Genomic DNA, 12385 nt, shown 5'->3' with positions numbered 1-12385 from the left:
GTTTGGACGGGGCAGGTAGTGACCACCACTCACACTCTTGGTGTTGTAACGTCGGCTGAGTTATCATTGGAGTGGCAAAGTTGGAACAATATGTGTGGCAGGATATGCGTAACAGTTCAGGTTTGGTGTTTTTACCAAACATTGTAAGTCCATGATATCTTTTCTAGTCTTTGTTTTAACCTTGGAAAAATGTTTTTGCCCCATATTTAGCCAAAAATGAAAACGTTCAAAAATAACGCATGGATAGCTTTCTTGAACTACCCCGACCACATTTAAACCACATTTAAACGTCTATAAACACATTTGCTCTCACGTTTCAGCTTGAACTTTTCAACATCAACTTTTAGATGGAAGACAATTCTGGCATTTTTTGTTTCTATTTGATGAAGAAAAAAAAAGAAAAAGAAAACTTGCTGTCAGCTAATACTGCGTGGACTCGGATCATGTGTTTCTGCCACATATCTTCCTAATCCAAGAATATCCGCATAACATGCCATGCACGTGCACGGATTTGAATCTGAGACAAGCGAGCGATGAAAAACACAACAAGAAGATGCAAACACATGTCTGGACGAAAGTAACAAGACGGACATTAGCGTTCACAACACCAGCGGTTGCACTCTGAAAGGAAAAACAAAAACAAAAACAAAAACAAAAAGCAAACAGCATTGCGCATTTATCTCCAAATTAAACCTCAATGCAAATGCCATGAACTGTTTGAAAAGAAAACAATTATATAAATAGGATCGTGCAGGAATAGCGTCTTAACACACACAGCAAGGTTTTCAAAAGCGACGATTGGCAAATAATCTAATCAGTAAAGTTCATATTTTTGTTGAATAAATGTAGAAATGACAACATCAAATTGTGTGTTAATATCGTGAAACTATAGATGAAATGTAAAATAAATAAATAATAGTAATAATAAAAGTCTGTTGATGTCAAACTGTTGTTCCAAGGTGTGTGTAGTTTTTTTTAAATTGGCTGACAAAACCTGACGTTCTGCGTTTCTGTTTAGGCTCTATTTGGACCGGACATGCAAGACGAACAAAAGTCAAATTTTTAACATTTTTGGGGCATAACAGATGCCCACGGCATATCTTAATATTAATATTAAAATATTCACACGGACGTCCAGTTCCTGGATAGATCGCAATATTTGAGCGTAGAATGAGGAAAAAATTAATATCTAAATTCCGTCTCCTAATGTCTATCTTTAATAATTAATAACGATTACTTAAAACAAAAAAAAAAGGATCTTTACGAGTTTGCGTAAAACCGCGCGTAAACCAAAGAACGGCTTTGAAAACAGGCTGTTGCGCTCAAGTGAAATCAATACTGGCGATGACAAAAACATCCACAACCGCGTCAAGCCTCGTAAGTGGAGCACATATTTTATTTCACAAGGACAGGTTTAACCTACACTATATAGCCTACATTACATTGGTCATTACTGAGACAGCACATACAAATATTCACAGTTTAGAACACAACACAGCATAAGGACGCACGGGAGCACAAATGAATCTATACGGACTCTGTGTACAACACCGACAGAACTTGACACGAACAAAAAAAAATCGCCCTTTTCCCTCATTGTGCCTTCATTAGGTAGGATTTGTCTATGTACATTTGATGTGAACGTCACCTGGACTATACATTCAACAGTAAGAACCAACCCAGTCAAACACACGAACTACACTGCTGCTCCTCTGACTGATGCCAACCCCCCTCCCCACCCCCCACCCTACCTAACACAGCCCCCCCCCCACACACACACACCTCACCACCCTAAATAAACAGGCATCTACAGAGTCTCCTAAATATCTTTCAAGTATATTAGAACTTTCCATGAGCAATGGTCATAAAAACAATAGTAATCGTAGAGAACATATAGAAAAAAATGACCACAAACTTACTTTTCACCTGACTCAGTTTTAACTGCAATGATACACACTTTGTGATCCAAGTCCTACACGTCTGAATGTGCATTGGATTTTTTTTTTCCTGTTTGTTTATTTTTTTTCCTTCCTTCCTTCCGTCTTTTCCATCAGAAACCAAACACTTCAGTTGCCACCGTGGCAATTAAAGGTGATTTTTCAAGCTTATATGAAGAGGGGGGTGGGGGGAAGTGAGGACGAAATGGTGTACAAAGGACGTGGCACAGGCCCAATGTGCAAGCTTACAGATATATAACACCATGAGTGTAAAATACTGAAAATCGGTCCATCGAATTCCACATGTGTTGTTCGCCATCTCAGTCTGGATTATGTGGGGTCTGTTACTCTGGGCACTATAGACCAACTGTGCACGGCGTTGGGACAAGCTGCTGGCCTGTTTTGATCTGCTGCTGTTGGTGCTGCTGCTGCTGCTGGGCCCCGGAGGCTGAGGAAGAGGCCGACCCGGATGATGAGCGGATCTTTGTGTTGGGAAGCTTGTGCTCCTTCTTCCACTTCATCCTACGGTTCTGGAACCAGATCTTGACCTGGCGCTCGGACAGGCACATGGTGTGCGCGATTTCCACCCGCCTGCGCCGGGTCAGGTAGCGGTTGAAGTGGAACTCCTTCTCCAGCTCTAGAGCCTGCTGGCGGGTGTAGGCAGTGCGGGACCTCTTGGGCACCCCTCCATTGTAACTGGCATTGACTGGGAGACGGGAAAGGGAGTTGGGGGGTGGGGGGGGGAGTGGGAGGCAGGTGTTACATGCAGGTTTAAGAAGGCATTATTTGCTTTTTTTTTATTTATTTTTTTATGTGTGCCCATATTGCATAATTCGTGCACCACGTTTTCTGCAGCCGGTTTCTAAACTCTCTTCTCCTTAACGGAAGAGAATGTGTACAAGCACTCGCATCCAGGGACACATCAAAGCTTAGGAATGATTAACAAAAACAGCAGGGCGGAATATAACACTTTGGCTCGCCTCCAGTGCTAGAAGGTAGTTTGGGTTAAAAAGCAACAAAGGCGCACGGCCCCAGACAGACGAACACAGGCAATAAAATTTACGAGGGTCCTTAATTACCGACCCTGCTGCTCGATAGTCGTAAATTGCTGCTGTAAGGGCTGCTACTAGTGCTGCCTCAGTGGGCTCATGCTTGTGTTTCCCGTGGCTGGGAACTCACCGCTGCTAACGTGGACCTTTTTCATCCACGGGTAGACAACCGGCTCCTTGCCCTTCGCCACGCCGGGGTACACTTCACCGGCGAGGCTGCAGTCTTTGCTCCCGTTTGCCCCTGCGCCACCGTCTGGCGCCGCGGAGAGGCGAGCGCCGTGGCTCTGTGGGACCGGCTGCGGCTGTGCGTGGTGCCCGTCGCCGAAATCGTCGAGTCCTGCAGCGGCGGCAGCTGAGGGGACGGTTCCGTAGTCATAGCCCGTCTCCGCGTAGCCTGACCTCGGATAGGATTGCTCGTCGTGATGGGGGAAGCCCGTATCCTTTGGCCGCTCGTAGTAGTCGCCGTGGCTGGGGATATATCCGCTCTGCTGGTACTCGTCGCATGGTGGGAAGGAAGGCTCGATGTAGTTGGAGTTTATCAAGTAGGAACTCATGGTCATTAATTTGTGAAGTGCAACAATACTAATTTTTATCGCGCTGTCGTTTTTCTGATCTCCACAAAACCCTCCTACTCCCCCCTGTCAAATGTACAAAGTTGTCTGGTCACGTGCGAGGAGGCCACCAATCACCGCCTGTCCTGTGGGCATCATGTAAACAGGAACCAATGGAAAAGCATGGCACTGGTACCAGCAGCAGCGCTCGGACTGACTTACGTTGGTGTTTTCCTTATTAAATCACAGCATATAAAGCAAAAGAAAGTAATCTGCTAAGTTGTTTACTGCGTGAGTCCGAACTTTGGTGGGTGAGGTTCAGCATCTCAGCTAAAGCAGAATGAGTCTAGTCCTGCAACCTGGTGAACATCAAAGCTTGAAACTGGAATCTGTTGCATCCCAAAGATGCAACACAGATTTTAAATGTGAGCACATCAAAAATCATCATGGTTGAAAAAGAAAACAAAAGATGTCAAAAGCCTCGAAAGTCTTCACGGGTTTGCGCATCCTTCAAAAAAAAAAAAAAAAAAAAACTGGCACATGTCTTCTGATTCACGCACAACACGTGCAAACAACCTGCAAAACTCTACTTTAAAAGATCTTCAAATAAAAAAATAAAAAACCTCTAATCTGCCGACCCCAATGTTTCACCTCAATAGTTTGCTTAAAAAAACAAGAAAACGGCTTTTTGTTCTGTTTTGTATTATTTGTTTGACAACATGATGGAGAGTCTGCATAGCCATATTTTTACAGAGTAAGCTTGGCTTGTGCTGAAAGCGTGCAATGCCGTGTGTCGAGTTCTATTAAAAGGCAAATAAATTTGTCTAACACTTAAAACATTTGATTTGCATGTGTAATACAGCCGGACGCCAAAGCAAATATCCTGCAGAAGCATTTACGGAGAGCTGCACGTCAGAGCTGAAAGTGTCCGTGCAGTGAGGACGACCACATATTTTACTTGCAATAATGCCCCTGAATAAACTTATACATCATGGAAAGTCATTTAAGAAGTGCAAACACAGCCTTCAAAATTTCTACTACAAAAACTCAAATAGTTTTCTCTGTTCTTAGTTTCATAAAGTACTGCAATATTTTTTTTTATTTTTTTTTTATTTAGTTAGTTTAGTATTGTTGCGGTTGTTGCTGTTAACAACAATGGCAATAATAATAATAATAATAATAATAATAATAATAATAATAATAATAATAATAATAATAATAATAATAATAATAATAATAATAATAATAATGAGAAGAAGAATTTACAGAAATCTACTTTGAAATTCTAAATCGTTTATGTTTCATTGCGATACAAAAAATAATAATAAAAAAAATCTGATTTTATAAAATTAAAACAGAAGATAAAAGACATGTTGCATGTTTACAAGGACGTAATGAAAAGTATGTCTGACCGTGCTGTTCGCCATCAGCCATCATGTTCACGTCCAGTTTCCGCTCCTTATCCGAGATGACCCTCTGTATCCGTGTTCCTCGAGGATGCAACCATAGCAGCAGCTCCTCTCGGATCTGGTCCACCTCGACAAGGCCTCTGCAAGAGAGAACCAGAAGGGGCCCACAAAACTTACGGAAATACTGAAAGCTTTCTTTTCTTTTTTCTCCTTTTCTCTCCCTATTTTTTTTTCTGTTCTGCTGCTGCTGCTCAGCCTCTCTCCTATTCTTTTTTTTTTCTGACGCTCTCCTACACAGAGATAACTTCTGCCTGACCCCGAGGTGACACCGTTTCCATTTTGTTTCTGATTAATCTTGCCCATTGACAGTCTTTGTTAAACAACAAGGCGTTGCCCCCTCTTTTTTCCCCAAAGAGGCGACATTTTCATATCTGTTAGACGCGGTGACCTGGGGTTCACCCCGGACTTGGACTTCAGTTTTGCAAGGCTCTCTTATAGCTCTTCAGGGGGCGCGCTTCAACACACAAGGAGGTTCCTCAAGGGATTTCTTGGTAACACGTTTGCAAAAAATACTTTATACGTTCAGACGTGAGGATATGAATTGCATGTGAATGAAGGGTTTGCTGATGTTTTCCAGAGTCCTTATCTTCACAAAAGTTGCAGATTTTTGGAAAAGAGCGCGCTGAGAACACCCAGGCCTGTGCGCACTGATCCAGAGCTGGTTAAGTATCCATCCTAACTCATTGCAAATGGCATGCTGGAGATTCACTGCGTCCTACACGGCCGCAGAGACCACCTGAGAGGCAATGTGTCAACATAATGTCGGCGGGTAAGAAGGCTACACATGATATCTAAATTCACACTCTGCTGGCTTTCTATTCTAACACGGGTCCAGCATAAATATAGAGCTGGTCAGCTAAGCCGTTATCCACTTACAGTAAATTAAGCCGACAAGGCTATAGGAGCGACTGCGAGTTTTACAGATGATTCTACTTGTTGCTGTTATATACCTCGGACACCTTTATTAAAACGTCATTATTAGAAAAAGCGTTGGAATGAACAGTTTCAGATTACTCCTGCTATCTACTTCAGGCCTGCCGCGCAATGGCTCCTGGAGACGTTTGTGCCAAAATGCAAGAAAAGAAAACCAATCTGCTTCCAGTCCCAATGAAATCCGACGAGAGCGTGTGATAACACGCTCGTTATCCGCGCAATTTTCCACAAGATTTAAAACTGAAAATCACGCCTGAAACCGCAACAGGCTCGAGTTGAAATTTCAGCTTTCACAGCGAATGGGTTCGAGGGTGTTGGCTTTCCGGGCGCATACACACTGCGAAGTGAAGGTCGAGTCAGGCCATATATATCAAGTTGACAGTATACAGTAAATTTAGATTATCAGAGAAGTGCTTTGAGATGATGGTGACAGATTGAGTATGGCTCTCACAAGGTCTTCAGTCTGCATGGGCAAGAAAAAAATTCATGAAATGCCATAGAAGCATGCACAACTCACGTCTTTAAAGAAACATTGTGACTTGGGCTGGCATTAGTAGCATAATCGTTTTTCCGCGGTATGCATGGCGTTATGACGTTTTCACAGCTTGGTTATTGCAGCAACAATTAGCCATTAGAGTGACTGACGTCTTTCCACAGCTGGTAGTTTTGATTGGACGCGCTGAATGTTTCTAAAAAGTTGAACAAAATACTTTTGTCTGTTTGTTTGTTTGTTTGTTTGTTTGTTTGTTTGTTTCTTCCTTTAAACAACGCAAGTCATCTTTGGTGCAAACGATTCTGCAAAAGCAAAACTACAGAAAATGTCAAATTCATGAATCATGAACTGATATTTTGATGATAAAATACATTTGACCGTGCATGACGTTTATAGGACTCCATATTATCCGCATTATGCATTGAAACTAATGAACTAATAGTCCTTTTTAGGACGAACGTGTACAAACACAAGACGTGGAGCAGAGAACGACTAGATGCCACTAACTCATTTAGGGACCTTTAATTTTGAACTTAGGCCTGATGGGGCTTGTTTTTTTTACGCAATTGCAGCTTCTCAAAATTATTATGGAACATATTTGGACAAAAAAATGAACATTTTAATAGGTTATGAGACGCAAAAATAATTATTAACAATGTTATATGTGTGGAATGCAATTCATTTTAATTAATAAAAATACCTAAATAAGAATAATTACGTTTTTTTAAAACTGTGGAATTAAGCATTCCTTTTCCGTTCATTCCATGTTAATGTTGCAATAAAGAATGTTCTATGATGTGGTTTTGTTCATCCTTTCCAGGTGATATAAGTACGACTGTGATTTCGTGACATTAAAAGAAAATATGTTTTAAACGTAAAATGTGTGTCATCCAGTCTCTGTTTTACTGTCTGCTAATTGTTTCATAATTGTGATAAATTGCGAAGCCAAGGAATCCGATCTGGAAATCAATAGCTACTTTTGCTTGTTTACATTTTGAACCCATTTCAAGGACAACTCTCCAAACAGACCATTCATGCACATCTTTCTTATGTTCTGACTATTTAAAGTAGGTCGGTGATTTTTAATATTTAGGCTGCAAAATGTATGATGCGAATTTTGCATTTTACCCCATTTGTCCTATTTACTTTTTTTCTTTAAAAAAACAAAAAAACAAAAAACAAAACAAAGACTATGAAAGTAAGGATTTTTCGGCCTATTTGATTAACCCCACAATATTTAGTCGACGATTTTTCAAGCTTTCTTTTCAGCGACACATTCAGAAGATAATACCCGTTTATTTGTCTGTTCTGTAATATATCGCCGGATACGCAAAGGCGGCAGATCACATTTATGTTTTGCAGCTTATTTGATTTTATGTGCAAAAGAAGAAAAACAGTCTTTGTAGCTTTTTTCATCTTTCTCCCGTGTTTAGACATCAATAAACGTCATTTCTACATATTTTCACTCCCTAACGGATGTTTATATAAAAGGCAATGCCGTGTTTTCCCAGGTATTCTCAATAAAAAAATAAAAATAAAAAAAAAAACATCTCAGGGTGAAAAGGTTAATAATTGTAACTGAATTAAAAAATATGTATTTGCTGACTGGATGTTATAACATTTCGGAAGATAATGCAATTAAAGCAAATGTCTGAAAACAAAAAAAAAATCTGAATCTGTTTGATAAAACGCAAGAAGAAAAAACAGCAAACATCTGTGCAATTTCTAGTTTGTTTTTTGTTTTTTTCAAGGATTCTATTGAGCTGATCAGGAAGAGCGGGGCTAAATGTTTTTTAAAGGATCTGGGGGCTTATTCAGGGTGGGGGTGGAGGCCTTCTCATTACCCTGTGACCGGGTCGAGAGTATCAATCCTCAAAATGCAAATTTTGCCCTCGTCCCTAAACATATCAGATGCAATTTATTCAAAGGAAATTCACCAATCAGCCGCCCTAATAAAACGCCAAACACTCAATCTTGTTGCTGAGGCGGGGGAGAGACCCGTGGTGTGTGTGTGTGTGTGTGTGTGTGTGTGTGTGTGTGTGTGTGTGTGTGTGTGTGTGGGGGGGGGGGGGGGGTGTGTGTGTGTGTGCGTGCGTGTAGGGATGGTAGGGGTGTGTGTGTGTGGGGGGGGTCCCTTTAACCCCCTCTCTGGTCCCTAACGCGAGGTCACTGCGCATCCAGGGTTCACCTGGAGTGCACCGTGCAACATATGTAATGCAAAGCTATTCTGCCTTTTGTGTGGAGAGTCAAGATCGCTTTTATAAAGGCTGGCATCAAGCTCCGAGTGAACAGATGACGGAGACTTGTTCAGCGCGTAAACTTTTGACCCCAATTTTTCCTCCTCCTCCTCCTCTTCTGCAACATATATCGCTCTCATCAGTAGCAGCCAGGAGAGATATCTGCAGCCTCCCACAGCCTTCCCCAATATACATATACACAGAAATATATATTTATATATATATATACGCACAAAGAAGAAGAAGAAGTCGACTCTTTTAATATGCACTAATTATCATTTTCCACAAATTTGATAAGCAGACGAGTTGCCAAAACCAAGATGTGAAATGCTTTTGCGTCTTTGTGATGATTCCCAGTGACAGTGAGGAGGAAATCAATCCAGCACCAAGCTCCAGCTCAAGGCTGATAGGGCTGTAAAATATGCAAATCATCCATTAGAGTCAAAGCAAGCAAAGCAGGGGAAACACTTTGTTGGAAGCATCACTTCAAAACTTTCTCTCTCTCCCTCTCTCTCTCTCTCTCTGCACACATCAGTCCCTCCGGTGTTGGTGCATAACCGCAGGCTTTGCACACCTTCGCTAACTTCATTTACGTGCACCGTCCTTATGGGCAACCCGGTATTGCCGAGCAGGCGTGCGCGCGTGTTTGCCTGCCGTGCATGCATGTGGAAGCGGTTTATTTCCCTCGTTTTCCTCTGCATGCAGCAGGGTGACAGTGAACTTGGCCTAAAGCGAGCTCTGCTGGTGGCTCCGAGAGGATGCAGATTCATCTTTGTGCTGAGGGGCTGACCTCCGGATGAACCCACAGCAGCTCTCCCCTTCTCTATCTTAGCCTGGCAGCGCGCTGCACATGGGGCCCTGTCGAACTGTCTCCCTTATTTGAAATATTGGCAAAGGGGAAGAGAGAGAAGGGGGGTGTTTGCTTCGGTTCCATAGATCCGCGCTCGAGGCACGTCCTGTTTGATTTTCAGTATGACTCAAATGAAACTGGGAAGAGTATAAACAAATATATGTTGTTGTTGTTGTTGTTATTTTTTAGGTCCAGTTCACGTTCGATAGAAATTTGTAAGAGAACTGCAGCTTCACTGCGTATTTCTGATTTGGAAATTGATATTTTTTATTTGTAAATGATACAAAACAATCTTGTAGATCTACCTTTCCTATGACAATAGTTTCTTTAAAGCTGTTTGAATTCAAACAACAAATGACTGAATTCGGTTCACCAAACGCGTTGTGTCAACGAATTATGTCCATTTGTGTTGCTGTTTTTCTCATCTGAAAGAACGTCATATTCTGTTTTTCAACAAGGCCTCCGAAGCGTCGGAAAACTCTACTTAATCTGTCTGGTTAACTAAGAAGAGAGACACGTGTTCACCACCGACTGAATATGATGAAATATGACCAAGTATGGTCACATTTCATAAAATTCGATTTCATTCCAGTTGCCAGATTTCTCAGCTCCCAACAGTTTCTTACTCGTGTCACACTTGTTTGCGCTTAAAATAAGGGGCAGACTGACACACATTATTATTGATAAGGCTAATAAAACAAACTGAAATGAGTCACAAAAAATGTCTCTGTTTTTAACAAAAAAAAAATGTAACCGGCATTTTATTAAGACATGATATTTTTTAACCCTTTTTAAACTTTTGACCGCCTTCGCCCTTGTTCAGACGAGACAAGAGGTCACCCCCAAAGCGAGAGTGACTCTGTTTTGTTTTTTTTTTTTTTTTTTTTTTTTAGGTCAACTGAACTTTTCAACCCCGAATACACACACAAGGAAAGAAAAGCTTGGTTGACACAAAACGGAATTCCTTGTTAAACGTTTCCCCCTTTGTTGCTTCTTCCTGTGTTGTGTTTACTCGACAGTGTTTACAGCCAACCCCAAAGTCCACCTCCACGCGCATCCAACATGTGGAGCGCACGTTTGCGCTCCTGCAACTTTTGCTCCTTTCCCCTCAGCGACTCTGGACCTTCACGCGCGCGCTCCAAAAGTCATCTGTGCAATCGCAATCCAATCACACATTGCGCATCTGCAGGCCTGCATCAGGGCTTAACTTTATCAAGCAACACCGCGCGCTCTCCTGCTGCCCTATATGGAACATTTCTGGCTGCACGGTCTGTGAGTCCTCCAATGTAATAAAACGACAAGTTTTGTGGGGGTGGAAATGGACACAGAGATAATTATCCAACATGTAAAAATGGATTATGAGTTACACCGCAGATGGAGGGGAAACAAGTTACGCAGGAAAGGAAGCAATTAAATAGCCATGAGCTGGACCCAACCCTGCGCAACATCTGCCGAGACCAGTATCCAGCACTCCACAACTGACAAATTAGTGTAATGCACTAATAGGGACGGATAGAGAGGGGAGCGAATACAATAATACGGCTGTTTAACACGGGGGTGACTGCACTCTGGCTACCGGTTAGTCTGGAGAAACTTACCCAGAGAGGCGGTCTTCATCCTGGAGAGAGAGAGTGTCCGGTCCACGTTGAGAGGAAAGTCCGAGCAACAGAGGCTGCAAAGAGAGAGTCAGACAAGGCTTCGCCCTCACTGCGATTATATGTTATGTGCAATATACTGTCAACTCCCCAAAACCATAAAACTTACTTTAATGGCCCACCACGTGACCGTTTATGGCCAGTGAGCCTATCTGGCCGCTCTGCCGGCTGATTTTTTACGATCTAATTCATAGACAAAACCCCCCATTCATTTAGCACCCAAATGTCAAGAGGAGCCAGAATCGGCCCTGTAATAAAGTTTACAGCCGGGGAAAAAAGTCGAGTTAATTTGCTGGGGATTGCTCAGAAGAGTATGCGCAAGAGAGGGGGGTAGGGGGTGACTGGTCGGCCCCTGCTTGGAGCTTGTTAGTGGAGTTTCCCACACACACACACACACACACACACACACACACACACACACACACACACACACACACACACACCTCCCCTACCATCCCATGCAACACCAGAACAAGGTGAGTAACAGCTTTCATTCAATGAGAGAACCTGTTGAATTCAACCGGATTTGGCTGAGAAAAGGCGAGGAGACTTTGATATTTTTTGGAGGGGAGGGGGGGGGGGGAGGAATTGAATGTTTGGGAAGAACGAGCACAGGCCTAGAATTAACCACAAAAAAAGAGGAAGAAATCAAATGCCTCAGTGTAAACAAATATGGTTGAAATGCAACAAGGTGAAATGGCGTTCAGATGAAGATGTCCACTAGTGTCTGAACCCGGTTGAAAATAAAAAAGTAAAACGTTATTTGCCTAAAGAGGCCGTCCAAATATCTAAATGCGGTCGAAAAATCAAAAGTGAAAAGAGGTTATGTCTAAATATAGTTGAAGATAAAAAGTAAAAAAATAAAAATAAAAAAAAAGACTGTATATATTTTAAGATGTCTACAAGTGGCGTTTCGTGACTAAATGCGTTTTAAGGTTTTGAGGATGATTCTATGATGATTCAAGACTTTTGACTTTTTAGTTTAGACTAAATACGGATTCGGTCTATGGCCTAAGAAAATTTGATATATACATATATATGTAATTTTTATATTTTTACTTTTTATTTTTTTACATTTTTTTGGCTACATAAAGAGAAAAACTAGCCAACCCTAATCAGGAATAAAAACACACGTCCAGCTTTTGGAGGAAAAAATATCCTCCACCAAGCGGCCCTGCGCATCACAAAGCTGAAAAAGAAACTCACTAAAG

At 41.8% G+C, this 12385-nt stretch overlaps 1 protein-coding gene across 1 annotated transcript; it reads right to left on the bottom strand.

Annotated features, from left to right (window-relative positions):
- Positions 1-1378: 1378 nt before the first annotated feature.
- On the bottom strand, positions 1379-5992 carry hoxa4a (homeobox A4a). Its single transcript, XM_014982999.2, has 2 exons — positions 3117-5992; positions 1379-2643 (listed from the first exon to the last, which is right to left on the bottom strand). Exons 1-2 carry the CDS (start codon positions 3544-3546, stop codon positions 2294-2296), a joined length of 780 nt encoding a protein of 259 aa, XP_014838485.1. The 5' UTR covers positions 3547-5992; the 3' UTR covers positions 1379-2293.
- Positions 5993-12385: the final 6393 nt, after the last annotated feature.

This window comes from Poecilia mexicana, unplaced genomic scaffold (assembly GCF_051168715.1).
Source record: "Poecilia mexicana isolate PSO_F unplaced genomic scaffold, ASM5116871v1 scaffold_11, whole genome shotgun sequence".
In the NCBI taxonomy this organism is placed as follows: Eukaryota; Metazoa; Chordata; class Actinopteri; order Cyprinodontiformes; family Poeciliidae; genus Poecilia; species Poecilia mexicana.
This window is presented reverse-complemented; position numbering and strand designations above follow the sequence as displayed.